The 23,706-nt window shown below is 35.9% G+C and overlaps 2 protein-coding genes across 4 annotated transcripts in view; one reads left to right on the top strand and one right to left on the bottom strand.

Moving 5' to 3' along the window:
• Positions 1-2,525, top strand: part of LOC137386062 (condensin complex subunit 2-like) — a 61,529-nt gene extending 59,004 nt beyond the window's left edge. For all 3 annotated transcript variants that reach the window (XM_068072729.1, XM_068072728.1, XM_068072727.1), the window contains exon 19: positions 1,986-2,525. In XM_068072729.1, the coding sequence (XP_067928830.1) occupies positions 1,986-2,048 (63 nt within the window). In that variant the 3' untranslated portion in view covers positions 2,049-2,525. The remainder of the gene's footprint in view (positions 1-1,985) is intronic.
• LOC137386061 (mushroom body large-type Kenyon cell-specific protein 1-like) lies at positions 2,500-23,669 on the bottom strand. The gene is made up of 6 exons (XM_068072726.1): positions 23,395-23,669; positions 20,842-20,916; positions 17,263-17,514; positions 15,314-15,572; positions 13,252-13,393; positions 2,500-4,062 (listed from the first exon to the last, which is right to left on the bottom strand). The coding sequence occupies exons 1-6, from the start codon at positions 23,486-23,488 to the stop codon at positions 2,740-2,742; spliced, it is 2,145 nt and encodes a 714-aa protein (XP_067928827.1). The 5' UTR covers positions 23,489-23,669; the 3' UTR covers positions 2,500-2,739.
• Positions 23,670-23,706: the final 37 nt, after the last annotated feature.

Raw genomic sequence — 23,706 nt, 5'->3', positions numbered from 1 at the left:
AATACAATCATATTTTAAAGCTAGCCTCTCTATATCCTTTTTCACAGGAATTCATTGCAATAGTTTAGATTAGTCATTCCAAATGCCAAAACTAAGCGTGTTCATATCATAGAATACCTTAAATTAGTGTGCTTTGTTATTTTCAGACTTTGCATGTTTTTTTACGAAATTATTGCGAGTTATGAAGAGATCGTGTAAGATTCAGGGCAAACCTCACTGGTATTTCCTCCTTGTTTTGAAGTTTATTTCATAATGAAAACTGCTTCAGAAAATTACTATCAAAGAACTTGACTGAACAGAGGTCGATGCGGCTGGATTTTATGATATTGTCACCGGTGAAATGGTAATGCGGGTAGTACATCGTCTAGGTCAAGTTTTGTTCTAATATTTATCGGTTAGTGATCATTTTTGGCTAGCCTTGACCTTTCTAACACTTGTTCATACTACTAAAAAGTAAATTAGACTGCGTAAAAATGTATAACCAGCAGCTTTAAATGGCAGCAGGTATTCTCGTTGGCAAATTCTTCAGCAGCATGAGGTCATTCTTCAGCAGCATGAGGTCATTCTTCAGCAGCATGAGGTCATTTTGAGTGTTTTGAACTCAAACTTTGGAACTGTGGTTGAAAGTGTTGGCAATACATCAGCAAGTTTGCAAGAGCTTTGGATAAGGCCACATTGGTTGTTACACAATCTTTGGGTTACCATTTGAGAAATCGAGCATTAATGAATGACTCAAGTTTAATTCTCAAGTTTTTGAACATCTAGAGCTAAATGGAGAAGGTATCTGTGGATAGAACTTAGCACTTGAATACTAGGAGATACTTGTGATAGGTGCAGTTTTACTAGTTAGTACCATTTCATGGCTGACAGGTAATAGCGCCTCTCAACGTTATCTCTCAAGGTTATTTCTCAATGATGAATATTTTATATACGTATATTATACAGATTTTCTATATTATACTATATATAGTATAATATAGAATATAATATATATATAACGCAATGTAGTTGCACATTTTACCTGAAGAGTGCATGCCGTAATATATACGTGTACAAAATTGTTTGATAGATTATATCAAAGAAAAAAGTCTTAACTTTTTATTTACATGTATATACATACATTATATATATACATACTACTTTATTGCAATATTATTTCTGACAACGCTCTATAATGGCCTCTCGTGACCCCTACTATTGGCTTGAAGCAGTTTATTAAATTAATAATAGCTCTGAGTATATTTTGATGCCGCCATACACATACAGCATTGTAACTCACTTTTTAAAGTTTAGTTTGGAAGTGTGAGTATTTGAATCAAAGTAAAAAAATAATTTAACAGCCATGTTAACTTTGCATGCTACAAATTTTATATAATTATATTTTATATATTGTGTTAAAAGATATGTGTGTGTGATAAAGAATCTGTTATAATCCACAAAAAGCATCCTTTAGGTTTGTCTGAATGGAAAAACTTGGATTGCTAATGCTACATCGAGTCATTTCAAAGCAGATATTTTCGCAGTTCAAGAATAATTGAAGGGAAGATTTTATATTAATAGTTTTTAATTATCCATTGCTTCAATGTAGAAATATCATTTTCCGCATTACTGGCCACAGTTCAATCATTTTTTGTAACACAAAAAACTTTAGCAAAAAATGAACAAAGGTTACATATAATAAAATATACTCTCAAAAATAGAGCGTTCACGCACGGCTATATTATTGCTGATAAAATATTTTCAAAAGTATAGTGATGCCTCGCTTTCAGTTCTTAGACTTAACAAATGCTGTTACTGTACATTCCTCACTACGATATGACCTTTCCGTTTGATCAGTCAACTCTTGGTCTAATATTTGCTCCTAAGTGAGGCTATTTTACACAATTTGATCATCTACATCTAGCATAATAAACTCTCATTACATAGATTGAACTTGTCGTCTTATAAGGTAATCTTTCTCAAATCAGTTGCTATTCCCTCTTTAGAATCTGATGCTGAAAAATGAGAAATCATTTAGAGACCTGGAAGTATTCGCTGGTGAGGAGTGAGCAGAACTGAGTGAGCTGGTATGGTCATTATTGCATGTTGAAGTGTCATGTTGAACTGTCGTTGCCGACCCAGAGCAACTTGTTGTTTTATTCTTTTTCTATCTTGTAAACCTATTACTATTACAATTATTATTTTTAAATCTTAAAACTTTCACACGCAGCAGTTTCTATGTCAAGGCCATAAACTGCTGGTCGGCTGTAATTATAACCGAGAATATTTACCACTGACAGCGATTTATCTTTTTACATTTATGGAGCTTATTGAATTAATTAATGAGCAGCATTTTAGATGATGGATTTTCTATTTGTATTTTATGTGATGCACTACATACAACATATGTACTATGGACATAACAAGAATTTGACTTCATATCGACAACTGCAGTAAAATGCTGACTAACAATGCCTGAGAAATTCAAAATAAATTATACTTTTTAAAACATCCGATAATAGGAATAAAATGAGTGCACAATGCCATTTATACAATAGATGGACGATACAGAGTCTGGACCTTTTGAGACCAGGTTGGATTCACTCTATCCAACATGCACTAAATAGAAGAGAAGACCAAGAAAAGCCTTCTAGAAAATTCTGAGATTCGAATCTATGCAAAGATATAAGATTTCTACTCTTTACAAAAATAATATCATTGTCCAAAGAAATATCAAGGGGATAATATAACTAGATGAGGTTAGGCTAGACTGCCTAGGCTTTCACTGTTTTGACTTACTGCTTGCTGTCTCTGGGCCCTCGCCTGTAGCTTGAGCAGTAGCTCTGAGGCTGGAGCATCCATCGGGAATGGGGATGGAGAGAAGTCCATAAAAGTATGCTTATTGTCCTCATTTGCTGCACGAGATTCAGTTATAGATTGAGGCGGGCTAGGCTGAGATATCTTTTGCGTTGATTGATTGGACTCCAGCGAAACATTGGTCATCGCTGTCTTGTTACTCACAGCTGCTACTGAGTTCAGTTTATTCTCTCCATTTTCTGCAATCTTTTTCTTACGAAGAAGATGTCGCTCTTTGACTTTATATTCAAGTGTAGAATGAGGCACGCCATAATGAGTACCCGCCCTGTGAACACTCATCTCCCCTCTCTGCACAGCCTTCACTGCATCCGCTAACCTCTCGCTGTCATACTTTCTATATTGACCTCGTTTTGGTCTCTTCTTCCCGGTGCTGCCACCATTAGTTATGGAATGTGATGGCTGTACTTGACTAGCTGCTTGCTCAGCCAAAGACTTTTTTCTAGGCGAATGACTGTCCAACGGTGGGCTTCTTTTGCTAGTCGACGGAGAATGAGAAATGTTTTGCGTATATTCATTCGCAGAATATGCTCTGGAAAGTTCTGGAAATCGATCGGCGCTCTCTCTTTTGATCATAGATTTTGCCACCTTGCTAGCCATGTCATGCTCGCTAACCATGTGGCTTGTGGACGGTTTGTAGGCTGGCACTCTAATATCATCCTTTTTTGCTTGCCTAGTGTTTGTCTCAATTTTTCTCGAAGAATTGTTATGTCGATATGCGGAGTTCTGACTGAGTCGTTCCATTTCTATTTGTTTTTGTGCAAAGCTCTTCATCATCTCTGGTAAGTATGGCAGCAACATTGATGAAGTGTAAGGGTTTATATAGTCGAAGCCTGGCACTGCTGATAGAGTCGAGTATTGTGGCATAAAGAATGGATAACTCGAAGGAGCGAAGTTGAGTGGATTGAACAAATCACCTAGAAGTCTGTTCTGTTGAGACATCATATTTATCTGGTCGCTGATTCCCTGTTTTGCCTGAAGTTCTTCTAGCTGTTTCATAACCGCGCTATTGTGATGCGACATGTCAATTTTAGACTCTAGACTTGTTTTTCCTTTAGGTGATGTCTCTTTGCTACGAGGTGAAGAAGTTTCGCTCTCACTGTTCGACTTGTTAGGAGAGGGACAGTTTTCGTCCAACACTTCTGGTGCTTCAGTGAAGTCGTCCCGATTGTATGGCAGTTGCCTGCTCATCTCTGCAGATTTAAACACCTGTAATCCAGGGAAGAAAGCCATGCGATAATTGGCACGTGCTAAAATACAGGCTAACAATTGCGAACTGGTTGCATAGAGACCGTTCGTTGGCATATCTACATAAATTCATAAACTATATTATGGTGCGCAGTGAAATCAGTGAAGCAGGAAATCCCACTGATCTTAAAATACACCCACCTGTCAGCGCAGTCAACCCTACACTTTGTTATCACCTCTCCAAAGGAGTGGTTGAGTTAAAAGATTTGCATATGTTTGGTAAGGTGAGAGCAATAATTGGCAAGTCCCAAGATATTTGTTTTCATGATAAATGGATCCTCAGGCACTTGGCATTTTCCCCTTGGAGAATCGCCAGGCTTGTTTCAGTAATATTAACTGACATCTTAACAAAGATTGATAAAAATCAAAGATTCTATTTGTATGTAAGTAATGGGTATGGTATTACAAAGTCACCTTGAGTTTCTACCAAAATGAATCGCAATGATTAATTTTCTGTGATTAGCTTGTCATGCAACTAATTTTTGCTGAGTTTAATTGTACCAACTAGCTGAAGTGTAAACATAGCCATCTCACCAAACATGACCTCAGTTAATAAAATTAGCCAAAAGCGCGTGAAGGTACTCTTTGTAACCTAATAAGCAGCCTAAAAAGTTAGTTAAAAATTCAATTTTACAGCTAATCTGTTTTTAAAGTATTTTTTTCAAAATAATCTTTTTGACTTTCATAATAATAGAAATAGGCTACAATAGTTTTTCATTGAAGAGATATCCTAGTGTATTGAACTGAGGTTGAGTTAAACACAACACTCAGTTGAGTTTAACTAAGCTTTTATGAAATGCTTTCAACTGGCTATTATACTGTAAATATATCCACGTGAATGATTGCATCATGCTGCAGGTTATTATAAACTAACAGGCTCAAGCATGTCTTTGGTTTACTAACTATAATCCAAATCCTAAAAGATAAACTACAAGACTACATTTAAAACAGCATATAGCTGGCAGGAGCAAGTGCTATTATCTCAACTTTTTCAATAGTTCACTCCGGTGGTCAAACATAATAAATTACTTTCACATATTTGGTAAACAAAATTTGCAAACTATTTTTCAACCCAAAGGTAGCCCCTGCATTAGATGTGTTATTGTGCAAAATCTACAAGGTGAAGTATGTGCATATAAACTATGAATTTTGCTAAAACAATTTTACCTGATATCTTCAATGATAAACATTGAATGGTTTATAACCTGTTGTAAATAAAAATTATGAATTACCGTAAAGAGCCACAGATGAAAGTGTACATGAGAAAATAACTCCAATATGTTTTGTAAGCGGAATAAGTTGTTGACAAGCATTCTTCACATTTGCTGATCTTGTGTGCTGCTATGCGCAAAATGGAATCAAACCAAAAGGCTTTCGTGGGCTGAGAATATATAAACAAACTATTAGCTTACTAATAACTAAGTATTTAATAATATTTTTGACATAAATTAAAAAGAATGAATTTTTTCAAATCACGAAAATAAGTGAGAGAAAGTTGGAAATAAATAACTTCAGTAAAAATTAGATTTCAGTTCAATGTAAACTCTTTGCTAATTAATGAGTAGGAAAAGTTGTTGAAATATGTAAAGGGTTCTTGGTCAGTCTGGGCATAAAATGAGGTCCATACAAGAAATTTATAGACTTCATACACTACGGTCAGTAGGAAAATTTTCATATTCTGGTTGGAGCCAAAACTAAATAGCAGTTTCCTTTCTAGATCTGCTTTCTAATAATTTCTTTCAAGCTCTGTCAATTCCGTCTACACAATAATTCTTATAAAAAAATTCAGTTCAATAACAAAGAACCCACAATTATATTATTACATATAATTATACCAGTAGTACAAAGCGTAATGATAATAATATTTCGCTGACCACACAAAATTGTCACTTGAACCAAATTGATAGTTAACTACATAGTGTAACAATAATAATAATAATCTCTACTTGTCATTGACCTTCACATACAGAATGTTTTTAAATTATTTCATGAGAAAGTAACTCTGAAAAAGGAAGCTGTCTGCCATGCACCCATCTTCGCAGAAGGCATAGATTTTTTCGCTACTAATCTCAAACTTTTTTCATAGCGGTGAACAGAAATTTAAATGAAATATCTATGCATAGCATATACTGAGCGATTCTTGTTATCTTTTACCAGCATTTTTAGTAACAACTAAAATATGCTTTCAAAGCAGCTTCTTAATTGTGATGTAAGCTTTTTAATAATTCTGTAATATTAAATTTGTATTTTATTGCAGTTTTTATTGTCCGATTGTCACAAATAATCAGCACTTTTGCATTGTAGTTGCTTCAGAAATAACCCAAACACATTATGTTAGCAGGTACATTTTGCTCTATTTGCTATCCATAAAGGTGTATTAATTAGGTTTGCTGTGGTTAAACGTAAAAAATGCAAAATTTATAACCATTTAATTATAAAATATTGTCAGTGTTCAGCTTCATGATTTCTCCATTGCTTTCCATAATCTGGGGATGTCCAGATGGTACTTGGTTTTATAAGTTCTCTTTTGTAGAAATTACTATTTGATTAATTTTTAAATACAGTAATCTGAGCGATTAGCAATATTCATCACATGATTTCTGAAAGTCGTACAATTTGTACAAACAATACCTCAAATGTAAGTTCCACAAATGCGTAAAATTATTTCATGCAATATGCCATCAGTATTTTTAAATAATAAAACCTTCTGCCACCTCTATTTAGACGTGAGGCTTTCATGTGAATCGAAATATCGCTAATAGTTGGACAGAGGCTGCCCTCCTTAAGACGTTAACTTGTGACTGTGAACAGGTGACTCATTGTGAGCTCAATTGCTCTGCCAAAAGGTTGAAATGTCAGGCTAATTACCTTTTAACATAAACGAATTTCTAACGCAAACACTTCTCCCTCCTTTTATAGGGTTGGTAACACGGCAATGAAATCAAAGGTTCCAAGTTTATACATGTCAAGGCAGTGAAACAATGTGAAGAGAGGGTGTATGAGTATGAATTGAATACAAAAAATTACCACCTTTAGTTATTTCTTGATTAGTGGTCAAGCAGCTTAATTTGCCATGTTCGGATTTGCTATTGAAAAGTAAATATTGCGTTCGCTAAAAACAAGTTGTCCAATCAACAAGCAAGAACTTTCGTTCTATCTTGTTGAATCAAATTGATTACAGTAGACGTTCCTATAACCTAAACCTCCTTTAACGTACATTCCACTTAACGTATAAATTTATATAAAGGTTATGCTCCGTAATATGTGAGAGATTTCACATAACGTAAAGCATAAAGTCAGTGTGAGTTCTCAAATTTGATTTGAATAATGAGAGACCCATAGTTAACCTTAAAATAAACTCTTGTCACACTTGTGAGACAAACTGACGTATAGGGGTACCTCTATTACATGAACTATACCATGACAGTCCAGCTTCCTATGAGAGATCGTCAGGTGTGCTGATGAAGCAATGAGACAGCTGTACAATTATTCAGAAATATTTAAAGGCTGTCGATTGGTACAGGTGCTAGAGTGCCGGTCTACCAAGCTGAGTGTCATAAATTGGAGTCTCGTTGAAAGCAACCTTTTATCCTATTTTCTAACCATGCTCTCAGCCAAATGGACAAGCGGACAAACATTGGTTTTACTATAGTAACTTTATTCTTTCATTTTATTTTAGACATGTACAGGTTTTTTTGCAGCAGAGACCTTGCTGTCTACAAGAAAAGTGAAAAAAAAAATTTAAACGGACATGAAAGGTGTGCGCACCCCTTAACTTAACGTAAAATTACCTTAATCATGAACTCTAAACCAATTGGAAGTGATAAAAAAGAGAGAAGTTGTCGATACAAACCAATAATGCCCCGACTACTGTATAGTCATTAAATTAAAAAGTTTAGTTTAGGTTTTTCCTATTTGAAGGGCAAAAGAATGAGTTTGGGACAATTTTGGAACGGGTTAGGTGATTTACATGTATTTTACTATTTGTATAACATAAAACCTCTACAACATAAACACTCGCAAAATGGATTATTTACGTTGTAGGAGCGTCTTACTGTATAGCTGAAGTCGTTCTGTTGCAAATTTACTTGTTTCGGCTACTTGGGCGCCAGTTTTAATTAGAGCATCCAAAGTCGAAACCTTTGGGGCAGCTGCCATCTGGCTCTGTCTATAGTTTTTGGTTATTTCAAAAGTTCAATCAAACCATCATTTCTGATGCCCTCAACATTTGACTGTTTCAACATACAACATAAACTTTAAGCAAATACTTGGTTTCTGTCATGCAATGCTTGAGATATTTCGAGAAATTAAAAATTTGCAGATGAAAGTTAAAAAGCTAAAAGTATTAAAAATAAATTTAAAAAATAAAAAATTAATACTATATATAAACTGAATATTATAATATAATATTAGTTGTCAAAGTTCGAGCAAGTTACATCTCTCTATGCACTAACTCTTGAGAGCCTTCGCATTCCTGAGACTGCACTTTTGTTTGCATGTCTTTAAGGTAAAGCAACATTTTTATTGATTAATGTTTGTTTTATTAACTTAGTTTTTGCTTTTAGGTGTGTACACAATTTTATATTATTTAATGCTATAGATAATTATCTGCAGTATTTATAAAAATGTTAGAAAAGATTTTTGGACTGCCAAACATTAATTTTGGTGCACGCTTATAAATATATTTTTTCTAACGCACTACACTTGACGCTTTCAACATAAGAAGCATATTCTAGAACCAATTAGTTTTGTATGTAAAGGTTTGACTGCATTTGTAATAGAGGAAGTTTTGACTCTTCTATATACATCAATGACCTAAATAAATTCACATAAATGATTCACATAAATTAAGTGAATCACTGAACAAAAATTTTACAAGTAGGAAATATATGAAAAAACTGCAAACTTTCTCAGAGCCTGAGTATGAGTGCTTGTAAACTTCCTACAAACATCGTATTGAGGTACATTGAGGTCACTAAATATCAAAACATACCTATCATGGAATATTGTAAATGATAAACATTAGTTTTGTCCTATGAGTATCTATAAACTTAGCGTTACCTTTTACACGCTGTTTTTAGTGATGGAAATTAGATTGAAATGCTAATTACTCTATCGAAGAGCTGTCATTAAATTCACTTACATTAAACATTTTTAACACACGCTGACCAGGTTTGTAACAAAGCAAGCACTCGCTTATCATTGGCTAACAACATTTAACTATCATCAATATCTTCTGTCATAACTGGTGCTGATGCATCACTGCATGCATTCACTCTTGGTCACTGAACTCTTCCTGGATCAGTTGCCGTGTACCAAATCAGTTACCGTGTACTGTATACTGTGTATTATATACTGTGTACTGTATACCGTGTATTGTATACTGTGTACTGTATACTGTGCACTGTTTACTGTGTACTGTATACTGTGTACTGTATACTATCAAAGCCGATACTGCTCAGTCTCTTATAATCTTGGATGGATTGCATGATTAGAATCCAAATAGCTTGTCCTCCAAAAGTAATCTTTAAAGTCATATTTAAAGGTTGACTTGCAACAAAATTCACATTACAGTTATTTGCTATCAAAAGATTCACTATGTCTTACTCTGTTTTGTTGTAGGTGCAAAATATGTGGAAACGTGATCACAAGCTCTTAAAAGCAAAAAACGAAAAGCCGCCGTAGATTGGAATCTGTTTATTTATCTGAAATAGACGTACAGTTTGGTTATCGTCTTGTCATGTGATGTTCTCACGTGAATTGAAAAGCCAATAAAAAGCTCAATATAAAACTTATCGTAGCACTCTTTTATGACAAACACTTCGGGTTTTACCGCACTGCAGACCCCGTATCAAATATAGATGCTCGCTACTTTACAGTTTTGTTTCGGCATTATTCAATCGTCAAGTCGTAATCTGATCACGTGACCCAATACTTCGCAAATAATTTTTGCAGCACTTTTCGATTGTCACAGGTAACCAACAGGCTCGTCATGATTATCAGACAATGATATGTACTCCTTCGAGGTAAGGTTAAAACATTGAATGAATTTTTACGGTAAGTTATCACTGCTAACAGTGACAGCATTACAATGACGATAAAACAGATGCGTAAGAACAATAGACATTGTTTTATTGAATGCGTGAAGTATATTTGTGAAAATATTCCGACGAATGAGGTTGCATGAAAGTGTAAACAGAAACCATCCTGTAACAACTACGTCCCATTTGAGCCGTTTTGGAAAGCGAATCCAAACTACGGCGGTCTCGCGTGGCTGCGATTAACTGTTCGTTTTTTAGCCTTTAAGAGCTTGTAATCACATTCCCATATATTTTGCATCTACAACACAACAGAGTAAGACATGGTGAATCTTATGATACCAAATAACTGTAGTGTGAATTTTGTTGCAAGTCAACCTTTAAACAAAAGCTTTTGGAAATTCAAAAGTACCTTAGTTGTCTTGCAGTTAATCCCTTCACTGCTGTATGCGCATTTATGCGAAATCTATGGTCGACTGCCGTATGCGCATTTTTACTAACTTCTCAGCAATTCCGTAGTAACTTAATTTTATTATTCGTTCACAACATAACCAACAATCTCAAGTACTTTTATGGTATTGACAGCGTTGTCCGCAGATGTTTCTATAAAATTAGTCTAAACTCGCGAAGCATTTTTAAATCTTTGTTTGGAAAATTCCAGCACAAAAACGCACATTTATTCTTTTTTGGCGTTCAAACTATTTAGTGTTATTATGGCTTTCGCAAGTATCTCTCAAGCTAGAAAACAAAAAATTACTTATGTTGATGAAATTATAGCAAATTCAGATTTTAATGATTAAACAGATAATGAAAGCGGCGGGACTGACTCTGATGGTGGTGAAAGTAACAGTTTTGTAAGAGTAAGGAACATTGTAGAGGATCATTTTTGCTTCGTAGCGATCGTAGCATCACATCGGTTTATCACTGCACAAAGTATAGATACATTGAATTTTTTGCATAGCACTGTTTGTTAATATGTTGGCAAAATAAAGTATACAACAAAAATGTTCTAGAGAGTTTTTTGAAGTTGAAAAAAATTGTATACATATCATAAAACAAAATCAGAAATTTTCAGTAAAATGGCTTGCTGTAGGCCGAAGGCTAAATTTATACATGGATGGCAGTGAAAGGGTTAAAAAGAGACATTTATTTGAGGTTTTGCTTTAATCCTGTATTTAGTATTATTTGCTAAAAATAATCGCTTTGTGTTTGAAAATTTTTTATCAAGTTAATTACTAATTACTATTCAGATGACTCATTATTTGTCAATTTAGAACGGGTAGAAATGTCACGGTTATATCTGGGACACACTTCTTCATAGAAACATCGTGTATGTAGACATTGGCAAAACTCGATAACATATTAATGCAAGTTCAAAGTACATCAAAAAGCAGTACTTTATAAATGTTGAAAGTTTTAAATGGCTGGTAATAAGAATTGTTAAATGTATATGAGTTCTGTACATTTCTATGAAGTTACACTATACTAAAGCTAACAGGTAGAGCAGAGCTCAAACCTCCAGCACTGGTGATCAGATAGTGAGAGTGAGGATAGTATACTCTGAGGTGCTGCTATTAATATACCCTACGCATACCTTAGAGCAGTATGTGTGAGAACGTACAGAAAAAATTTTTAATGCTTCATTGGGGGTACTCGATTTGTTTAGTCTGTGTAGCCCCAGGTGTTTCTACAAACTTGGAGTTATCCACTTTCAGCAATATGTATTGGACACTGATTACACTATCACTGACCCCTCAAATAAATTGAATAAAACATGTTTATACATTTATCAAACACATTCGTTGTAAAGCAAGTGAGCAGTTAGGGCGGTCTACAAACTTTAAATTGCTTATGAGGAATTCCAACAAGGCTTTTTAATGAGACTTCGTCATGCATGCGCTTATACGCTGTCATCAGCCCTACTCAAAGCAAAAACTACCAAAATTACCCTAAAGTTGTGTGGAATACATGATTGGAATTCAAATACATCATATGTACCCTAATGACATAACCCTTATGCAGAGTGAATCCATATGCGCATTAAGTCTCCAAGATATGAAGTTACATCAAGGATTGAACTCCGTCTCCATTTAGAAATGAGTCAATGAATCCAAGATGGGTCCTTCGACTTACTATAGCTCTACGATTAAGGTGAGTCGAAACATTGAGTTGATCAATGTTTCACCGCTGTACATATCCTTGATTGAAGGAACAATGATATCACGCAGAAAATACTAAAACGATTCATATCTTTATCAATTTTCTCTTGTTCATTACACTAGCTCCACAGCTAAACTGTTATATTATCGTTTTTTTGTCATGCTTCGACTGCATGAAGAGTAACATTAAGTACGGGCACAAAAATGAAAAATATGAAAATAGGTCGCATTAACCAATGTACCATCACACAACCAAATCTCCGACTTACCATCACCTCTTGGAGGCTTAGTAAGCGATAAGTTTGATAAACAAATATGGCGACCACTTCACAAATCCTTAAGGCATCTACTAAGTTTCCATTCAGAGATAGCATAGCGACACCTGGTTGCACCAGTGCCAGAGATAGTATAGGGACACCTGGTTGCGCCGGTGCCAGAGATAGTACAGCGACACCTGGTTGCTCCGGTGCCAGAGATAGTATAGCGAAACCTGGTTGCACTGGTGCCAGAGATAGTATAGGGACACCTGGTTGCACTGGTGCTAGAGATAGTATAGCGACACTTGGTTGCACCGGTGCCAGAGATAGTATAGCGACACCTGGTTGCACCGGTGTTAGAGATAGTACAGCGACACTTGGTTGCACCGGTGCCAAAGCCTTACGCCGATACAGATCATGTTTCCGTTGGGCGTTATAGTAGAGCAATGGGTGTGCGACGCCTTGTGTCAAGGTCAAACAAGATCTATGAGTGTCTCTGCGCTATCTCGGTATAGATACTTAGTATTATTAACCAACTTGTTTAAATTATTTGCTTGGTTGAAGCAGAAAGTTACGTGTTTTTTTCTAAAAATTTGCTGCCTTGTGCCCTATATGTCATATTTACATTTACATGATAAACAAGACAAATTTGAATTTCCTACATCAGTTTTCATTGCGGTCAGTCGATAAACTCACTTTGTTGCGCAGAGTCGACCTTGGCACGCCGTACATCTGAGCCGCCCTACGAGTTCCGACTGAACCAGACTTGATGGCCTCCACAGCAGCATTTAATTCTCGGTCTGTGTACGTTCGTTTTAGCTGATTATCCTTCTTCTTCCTGTGAAAGGTAAAGTATAAGATGGTTAGAGAGACTTCAGGCAGACATTCAAGGATTACACCTTATGACTATAGAAACAAATTAAAGCTTACTGTTTTGGGAAAATATGAACGTACCACTTTCTTTCTGTAATCATGCATTACTAGGGCGTTTGCTAGATTTCGCATAGACAGAAGCAAGCTAGACAAAGTTAATTACTATTGTCACATGTTCTAGCGTTCTTCTGACCTGTGAACAATTCTCAGGAAGGTCATTGATAGTGACAGCAAAGGCATCCAATTTTAAATTGCTCTCTCTTTGCCAAGTCAGCACTACAGTTTAATCTTTAATGTTATAGGTAGTTGCTTAACTAAAGTTCTGTTAAAAAAAAAAAGAAACATGTCCAAATGTTGCGGCGCATGCTACGTGGAAAGAGAAGCTGGCTCATGCTGGAATGAGCATACCATCATTGAGGCTCTTTATATAACAAAGATATTCAGGTGTATGCCACCAGTGGCTGTATGTTAGTTCAGGCTAGACAAAATAAATTGTAAAAATATCAACTATGTTATAATGATAAAAAACAAACGAGGTTGTAACGATCTATTTTTCAGCAACTGCTAACATTAACCCTAAGAATAGCTCGATATCAGTTTTTTACGGCTTGTTTAAAATTTATCACGGGATCACACCTTGCCATGAGTCTATAGATCTGACGATTGGTACGAGGTACCTTGCCATGAGTCTATAGATCTGACGATTGGTACGAGGTACCTTGCCATGAGTCTATAGATCTGACGGCTGGTACGAGGTACCTTGCCATGAGTCTATAGATCTGACGATTGGTACGAGGTACCTTGCCACAGTTATCAATTCCAGTCATTACTCGACAGCCTCCTTTACTCTTCTTAGTAAATGTGTATAGATGTGTTTCAGTAATGCGTAGCATGTGTCTACACAGGATGGTGTTTCAGAGCAGCAGTAAAATGTATTGTGGTGCTACTTAGTGGCTAGACTGGCTGATAATGAATTCTGTTGTTTCTTTTATAAGCTTTACTATAATACAAGCCATTACTGTTCGTCTGTCTGTCAAAAGTCACAATTGTAGATTGAGAAAAATGATTGCATCGAACGGGATTCGAACTCGTGACTTTTGGCTTGGTAGACCGACACTCTAACAACAATCAACCACATCCTGGCATTCCGGAATATTTGCATGTATACTTATTTCACCTGATGATCACGCTAGATTGCCGGAGTAAACGTGTTTTATAAAAAAGCTAGCTGTTTTTCAATATTACTTGGTGGTATATTGTTCGAGGTAGTTATGCAACCAGAGCTGTTTTTAGCAGTTTCTCAGTTTTCATTTCCCATGAAAAGATTTAACATAATAGCAGCCTTAAGATTTCTGGTAACTTTTAAAAGCAAAAAAGTGGGCTCTAGGCTAACGCAATTAGCCAATGTGTTGTGGCGATACAAAAACTCACCTAAACAAAAACCATTGTCCTGAATGAGTATCAAACATGGATGAACGTAATTTTAACGGTTGAATATTGGGAGCTAGTCGGTTCATCTAGAGAAGTTTAGTATAAACAAGGCCAATCTTGTTCCCATAATCTCCTCATTGCCAAGCTCTTACCATCTTTTAATCATTCTAATTATTGGAATTTTCAAAAATATCAATTTTCTCAAGTAGGCTGAATGCCTATAGCAGCGTCGGTCAGCCGCTCTGCAAAGCTCGTCAAATTTTGACTGTTAGTCGCAGCCATATTGTACATGGCAATCAATAAGAAGGCGGCAAAGGAGATGCAACCTAGATGACACCAACCGCAGTAGCGTCTATTTGTGTTAGTGCACTTTTTACTAGTGAAGACTAAATATTAAATATTATACATAATGATAAATGGCCACCATATTTTAAGCGTGTCCTAAGAAGCTTACTTGTTTCTTATCTCCGGCACTTTAAGGCTTCCCGACTCAGGTGTGAGTGCCAATGGGTGAGAGACCTCGCATTCTTCACCTCTCAAATCCAATGCCAAGTCTTTGGTGGGTGGATGTAACCCAGCAGCGGAAAGAGTTGGTTGATGCTGACTAGATGATGCTCCTGCTGTCAGAGCAGCCTGCACGGCGGCATTTTGTAACTGTTGCTGTTGGTACATCATGCTGGTCATTGCTAGTTGGTTGTAAAAACTATTTAAACCTGAAAACAAAAAGCTTATCATAAAAGCGGCAAGCTTGCTAGAGCTAATCGTAAAGCAGCATGGATAGAAAATATACGTTAAATATAGTTTTGATAAAAAAAATTATTTTTCTTAGATCTCTTCAAAACACAAAGCAGTTTGTGCTGTCACATTATTGCACCAACTTGTGTTTACAGTTACATTATCTCACTCAGACTAGAATTCACAGGCTTGAAAGAAGTTTGAAGGCAAAAATTGGAAGACATGCGTTTAAAACTAAAACAAAGTTTTGCCCCTATACGCATCGTTTGCTGTCATTTTGCGACTAAGTATTTCTTTACCTTAGATGGAACAAGCCTTTGGTTCACCTCACGTATTCTAAAGCGAGCTAGATGGGCAAGTAAGGGAACACCCGAGTGTTTTATATAACACACTAAAACTAGTGACGTATAAGAGAACAGCCAAAACATAACATCTACAACCAGAGAGAGGCAGCGCAGCTACTCTGAAAGCTTTCACAATTTAGTTAAAGCCTATTCCTTAACACGCATACATCCGCGTATCGCATCGGATAGTTTTAAATGTCACAAAGAATTGAGCTGCGTGAAAAATTGACTTGGCTTCCAAAATCGCTAATCATTTATGCGGTAATGGTCGCTGCCTGATCAATACACGCTTGGCAGAGCTAAGATAGTTAGCCTAGCTGTCATTGATTTTCCACAATTTAAACATTCAACTCTCTTTGTCATTGGTTGTGGTTATCCAAATCTAGTTTTGATGAACAAAAATAAATGGCCTACATTTCTTCTGACATCAATTCAGAAACTGATGACATTTGAGGATAGTGCGAACTGAGTCCAACAAAACAATCTTAAAATCAATATTCAAGCTAGGATAGAAGCAATTTGGTAGAGCTAACTGCGTATCTCTTATATACATTGATTGATGCAAGCTCTCCCAAATATCAGTCAAGGCTGTTTAGTTAGCAATAGGATTGTAATGAGAATGTCAGCTGATAAACATTTCTAGCGAACTGGAGTAGCCAGTGGCTGCGGCCTAGAAGAGAGCCGTCTAGAGAGCCAGTCTTACATAATTTTATTAACCGCCTAACTGCTGAGCATTAGTTGCCTTCCGCAAATCCTCTGCTCATTATTTCTCTATTTTGTTTTAAGCTGATTTAGAGAAAGTTCTCATGCCTGCTGGTTGCAGTTGTTAAAACCAGACTCTCATCGTTTCTGTTAGATAACGAATTTAGCACCCCGTTAGCATACTGTTAGATGACAAAAAAATGGCCTAAATCGGATAAAAATATATAAATAATAATAATAATCATAATGGGTGTATTTAAAATGCGACAATTACAGGTTTTGTACACTGTAATTACATGATCAAAGATTTGCTTCTAACTAGCGGTATTTGTAACCTACTTTATATTGCAGCCTGTCACACAGTGAATGTGTTGATACATTTTACTAGCACTAGTACGTTTGACAGATACAAACTGTGGAAGGTTGTTTTATTAGTAGCAATATAATTACAAACCTCTCATTGGGTTTTTCACATATCATATTCTAATTCCATATATTTTACAAACAGTATTTTATCAGCAGACGGCGGCGATAAAAACCGTGCTAACCAAAGGTTATTTCGTGTTTATAGCTCTTGTATTTTTGTTCACACGCAAACCCCCTTCCTTTTTAAGCTACATACCTTCAAGCACAGGAAGTTGCGAGTTTGTTGCAACCATGCCAGGTGTCGAATCTAATGGTTCTTTCATCGCGCTGCTGAAAAGCTGTTCTGGCCCACTTTTCAGGATCCGATCCGGAGTTATCTGTTCAGCACCTGAAAGATCCTCAGGAATGTTCTCTTGCTCTGATGACTCTATAGCGGGTTTTCCTTGGCAATAGATGCAAGTCGAGTCTTTGAAAGCTAAGAAATCCTCGGGTTCATCTATTTCCATATCTGCAAATAGCCATCATTTAGTCGGGGAGGCTGTCTGTAGAGAGTCGTTAATGAATCTGACCGCTTTACTGTGGCAAAGTTACCTAGTCAGAATTGAGCACGCTTTCAGCTGCCCTATCATAGCAGCAGAAAAGACTAGCTAAAAAAGTGACATTTTATTCCATTGAAGAGAAAGCTGGTTGTATTCTTGATATTTTATTGTACAGTCTTATTATTACCTTAATTTCCCAGCCCATCACTTCAAATTTCCACAAATCTTTTATTCTACACTGCAGATAGTTTATATTACAATGTGTTGGACATTTTTCGACGCAGCAAAAAAGGTAGTAAAAATATATATATATATATGATATATATGCTATAATATATATGCTATAATATATATGCTATAATATATCTAATATTTATCAATATAATATATATTATAGCATACATATCATTACATGTATGCGTATATTGGTGTCATTATTATGCGTATAATATCTGCTATAATATATATATATATATATAATATATATGCTGTAATACATGTACTAGATATACATTGTACATACTTTTAACTTTTATTGGGCAGTCCATAATCATTTTTTAAGAAGAAATTAAAATGAAATCGTAGAACATGCAAAAACACCAAGAGCTATGCAAGTTAAGTTGGTTTAGCCTTTACTTAGCCCAAGTTATTCCTACATTTACCTGCCGACCTATGCATTGCCAAGTCTATACTTCTGTTCAAATGTCTCCAAGGTAAAGTAGCTCTGATTTGTTAATTATTATTCTTTTTGCCTAGTTTTTCATGCTTAGTTTAGTTTATACATTTTATTTTTACGTAGTTTTATATCAGGCATTTGTTTCAATGCTATGTACAAGTTTTCTTAGTACTTATCAAAGAATTAGTGTAGGTTTTAAATTTGAAACAAAACAAATAAATTACAACATATTTTAAAAAGAATGTTTTTACCAACATGTGACAGTTTTAGGTTAATCTCGTTTTTGTCGCTGTTTCTGAGTGGTTTTTAGGTCAGTTTATATCCACTGCGCTTGTATGATTGCTTTCTCATCTATTAATAGTTTTACATAAATTGCCAGCTATCGCTATAAAATATAGTTGATAGCCTTGACCTCAAAGCCAAACAGCAAGAGTGACAAGTTTTTGTCACACCTACTTGTCCTGAAACCAAGTTAGCCCTGTGAATGCTTAGTATGCACTTGCATCATCGTGTTAGTAACACTAGAGCTCGCAGTCATTTTTATCTCAAAAATCAGCAAATGCAAGTTATTAGTTAAAAATCTTTACAATAATAAGTCCGTCCTCTGTCCATAGCCAGTTTGAAATTGTGAAAAAATATTGCATTGTGTGGAATTCGAACTCATTGTGGTAATTAGTTGGGTTGCACTACGTTGGTTGTAGCATAAGGCAGGTGGAGGTCAACATGTTATAGCAGGCGAGTGACCCAAAACGTCGTCCAAGAATTAACAGAATAAAATGTAGCCACGCTTTATTGACAGATAATTTTTTGAAAATACCCATTTGTTGAAGCTATTATCATTGTTCTGTTAGATTTCTGATACAGAACATGGTATTTATTGTTTCCACACTATGGTGACCAGCCCCTTACTTTCCAACGAAAATGTTCAATGCAGGCGAAAATTTTTTATTTGATTCGTTGTAGAGGTCAATGATAGAGTAATCACTGTTGGTCTCATATCACTAAAAGAGGCAATGTTGAGAATTCTGAGATTCGACCAAAAAGGGAGTGCACTGGTTCAACGCAAACTTTTGTGAGCTTCCCCGCTTTCGTTATGATTCACCAAACATACTTTAACAGCAATTTTAAAATATTTGTCTCTATAGTTTTGTTAAAATCTACAAGATAAAGTTTAGGCAAAAGAAATCGCATAGCTGTCGATCTATTGCACAATTGTTAGCTGCTGCCACTTCGACATTGTCAAAGTTGTGTTCAAGCAAGAAATCAATTTTTATGATGGCTTTAATGCAATGAATCTTATCAGACTAGTTCACTAAATCGTAACAACAAGATACTCAACCAACAGGTACATATATAAAAAACTTATGGCAAAGATATGGTCCTTTGCTGCTGATTGGCTGAAAACTAACCACAAACTTAACCAATGGTTTTGTAGTTCTTGAGAAGCTGTTTTCAAAGTCATCAACAAGTGCTCAAGCATGAGAGATAGCCCCAGACCATTATTCACTCGGTGCCACTTAGGTGTACACCCTTAGCATCACTTGAAACAGATTTTAGTAAAATTTATAGTGACAAATGTGTAAAGATCTGATAACAGCAAAATATCTCGAACGAACGGATATTGGTTGGCCCTACATACAGTCACACGTACGTGTTGTTATTGACAAAGGGCTGTAGTAAATGGGTGTGAGTAGAAGAACAAAGGATACGGTTTTTAACTGACATATAACAAGCTTCGAACACCTGCCTATTCTAATCTTGGCTCATTCATGCAGCGTATGCCTTATTATCCGCTAGTATCAATAGAAGAGATTGTCAACACAAGGCTTGTTTAGCTTTCAAAAAGCATCTGTGATTCGGCGTGTCATTAAAATTAGAGATTTTCAGATGGATTTCGGTTGATTACTAATTGAACATAAAAGACAGTAGCTGAAGGTGTGAGTGCGCCCAACTAGTCATCTGGGCTAGTTGGAAACGTAAAATAAATGTTTGCATCTTTTGATAGAATCAAGCGGTGATTGGAGACCTTAATTATGGGCTAATTACATCCTATGGCAGCATTGACTAGTCACACAGACCTACTAAACTGGCTGCGTAACGCCTAAGAAATTGAAAGAGATAAAACTAACTGATGCAAGTCTGGTAAAACTTCATCTTAACACCTATCCGTACATTCTTTCATTTTTAAAATGAAAATGTAGATTCCATCCTTGATAACACGTGTAACTGCATCGGCATTGAGCGATTGCTTTGACAACATCTCTAATCTTCTGAAATCTGACTCTAACTATTTTAGACTTCACAAGCGTGAAGTTGGGTGAGTTTAAGATAGAACAGTACTAGGCTGTATAATGAGAGGGCAGCGAGTGAAACAGTAGGAAGAAATTGTATCAGACCTAATCAAAACCATGCGTTTTGACATTTCCAAAACATTCTATAGTAGAAATGGTATTACTAAGTTGCTATTTATATAGTTGAATGTAAAAAACAAACCAAAAGCTATTTCGTCAATCCTACTGTTTACTTCATTTGGGACTTTGACCAAAAAAGTTTGTTCTAATCTGGGTCAAGACGAATGAGAGGATTTGTGTCATCTGAAAGAGGAAGGATTTCAACTCACCATTAAAAGGAAGTAAGAGTGTTTTAATATGTCCACTAGCACTTCCGGCGATGTTTTCTGAGACAAGTTCCAGGCCTGCAAAACATTTAATTTTTCAAATATATTATCATTATTATTATTTGTGCCAAACACGCATTTGATAACGTAATAGTTGAACAATTGGCATATCAAGCTCAAAATCCAACAGATGGTGACCATAAAAACTGACAAAAAACCAAATTCAAAATTACAAAAACATTCATCTATAATAAATAGATAGCATTAGCATGGGTGCGAGACTGGCGGGTTGGCGGTGTCAACAGGCTAGACTCAATGAGATGGAAGATAATTAAAGCCCTGCCATAATCTCTCGCAGACCACAAACTCAGTCCAGTGAATTCCTCTCAACAATATTCAAATATGCACAACAATATTTAGTACTCGGTGTGTCGAAATCAAGTTGGTTCGCCTAATCTTGGATTTCGTCGCCATTGTCCATTCAACTCACACACCTGCGACCATCACCATTCGAATAGGAGAGTATTCCGGAGTATTCCGCAAGATGTCAGTCATTCAACTTTAGAATTTTTTACAGAACAGGAAGCACGATTCAGTTGGCAAACCCAGTTGCATTTTGTACACACTTTATTTAGCCACATTTTGAAAATATGAGTTGAGGGGCCTTAAAGTTAGCTTGTTTTGGTGAGTAATCTAGAAAGAAATACTCATTGGGTGACTCAGCTCAAGTATCTGCGTAAGGTAAACAGAGAAAGAGAGATGAAAGCTTATATTATATGTAACCTGCCACAGCAGTATGGATTGATTCGAGGTGATGGACTCCCATGGCACAGTTGAGTGTATTAAGCAAGGTGTAATGAGAAATTGGATGATATTTCGTGTAAAAATCGATAGTAGATTATGCGGCAGACGTATGCTGATGAAAGCCATTGTTTTAGGTTCAGTGTCACGTCTGGCCTTTGCCAACAGTTCCTGAGTCACTCTTTATGCTTTTCATTTCTTAAAAATTCAACTTCCTGATGTGCCGCGCATCAAATTAATAAGTTTTTTGTAGATAAATAAGAACAAGCGCGTACACACCTACTAAATGAGCGTTAAAGATTTTGTTGGCTGACGCTGATGAGAATGATTTAAGCGAAGTTAATTACATTTCGAGCCTGAAAATTGAAAAGCTAAGCTACATACACGAATCCACGAATAACTATGAGTAATTAAATATGAAAGCTGCTTGCATCTCCGCGCTGTCAAGAATGTATTTATGCAAGCACTTCACTGTTTTGGCATTGATATGCTAACACAGCTTCAACCATGAAAATCAATAATTCCCAAATTCTAATCGACTAATGGTCAGAGGCTGTACAATTAGTATACCTAGTGAAGCTAGCGTACGCGAGGCAGCCAGCTAACATCATTGATTGCCTCCTAAAACAAGTTTACATTGGTCAACAAGAATCCTTGGCTAGCTCATAGATATCTCTTCATTACGCTTAAGGCGGCCAACCTTGTTTTAATGTCTCACAAATTAATCTTTTAAACCAATCCGACTGACCGCAAGCAGACAAACAATGGGTTGGTTATTATTGATAAAAAATATGGGTGACAGAATGACTTTTTTCAAGTGACACTCCTTACTAGTAATACATTGTCTCTAGTTATCTTATTTCACGGATTTAAAATACATGTTCTCACTCTGTAAGGCAAACAAGAGAGATGGCAGTGTGAAACAAAATTTGCTTCATCTCAAATCAACTATTAGATTAATGTACACCGGTTTGGAGATATTATATAACTCTACATGTTTAGCGTGTTCACCCTGCAGTAGTGCAACGTTCTCCTCTGATTTCTCAAAGATTTCGCTATTAAAAATATAGAGATTTATTGAAGATGCATAGTCTACAGAAGTGATGAACCTGAAACAGCTGTAATAAATGTGGAATTACATCATGTTATGTGCTTGAGAAACAAAGCGTGTTAGCATTCATGCAGTCTCTATGAGAACACCAGTCTGTGTCTAGCCAGCCTGTTCTCGAATGCTTGTAGAGCCTCCTCGAGTTCACTGTAATTAATCAGTATTGTGCTGCTTTGCGTCTCAAAAAAGCTCAAAAATTGTTAAATGCTGTGAAACTGTAATTTTAATGTAAACGCTATTGGTGTGATAGTGAGCTTGTCTTCTTAAAAGGCATTCAAATGAGTTATTTTTGGCTATTTTCAGATACCATGATTGAGGATAACGGAAGCAGTTTATAATTGTATGCAGCTTTATCTGATTCACAACTATATATATACATGACTAATTTGATATTGCATATATAGATTTAACAAACGCTCTTATAGACTTACACTGTACATAAAATAACAGCTTTCTTCTGTTTTAGACGCAAATTTTCATGCTTCACCAAAATTATTGCCTATGTGTTTTCAATGCTTTCTTGATAGTTGTGTGTGTGTGTGTGCATATATATTCATGGTATGCCATTATCATGCACGCTTCCTTGGTTGAGCACAACCCAAAAATATGTAACACCTGTTCAAAACAACCTTAGACATATGGCTTACCTATAGTGAATGGTATCTTCTTGTACCATGAAGCCAGTTCCTTTTTAAAGTGTCTTTTTTCTTGAACGCAACGGAGACTTCCACAATCTCCCATGTTGCTTTCTTTGCTTATTCTGATTACGTCACGGCACGCGCACCTGCTTGACCGAGCTGACTTTTCGGTGGTCCAAAAACATTAACGAAATATTGACTATTTCAAGGTGTACTAAACGTTTGGTTAAATGCATTTGACACGCAAATAGAATAATCTATATATTGAAACAGAGTTTGGTATATGTATCTGTAATATAACATAACAATTTAATTTACTCC

Source organism: Watersipora subatra, chromosome 1 (genome assembly GCF_963576615.1).
Source record: "Watersipora subatra chromosome 1, tzWatSuba1.1, whole genome shotgun sequence".
Lineage (NCBI taxonomy): Eukaryota > Metazoa > Bryozoa > Gymnolaemata > Cheilostomatida > Watersiporidae > Watersipora > Watersipora subatra.
Note: the sequence above shows the minus strand (reverse complement) of the source record. Positions and strands in the feature narration are given on the sequence as shown.

What these genes read in the sequence shown, in the direction of transcription:
- LOC137386061 (XM_068072726.1), bottom strand. Translation starts at nt 23,488, where the DNA reads ATGGGAGATTGTGGAAGTCTCCGTTGCGTTCAAGAAAAAAGACACTTT. An exon ending in GAAGATACCATTCACTATAG is followed by an intron (nt 20,917 to 23,394) that starts GTAAGCCATATG and finishes AATGTTTTGCAG; the next exon opens with GCCTGGAACTTGTCTCAGAA. An exon ending in GCAACTTCCTGTGCTTGAAG is followed by an intron (nt 15,573 to 17,262) that starts GTATGTAGCTTA and finishes TTTTGTTTTCAG; the next exon opens with GTTTAAATAGTTTTTACAAC.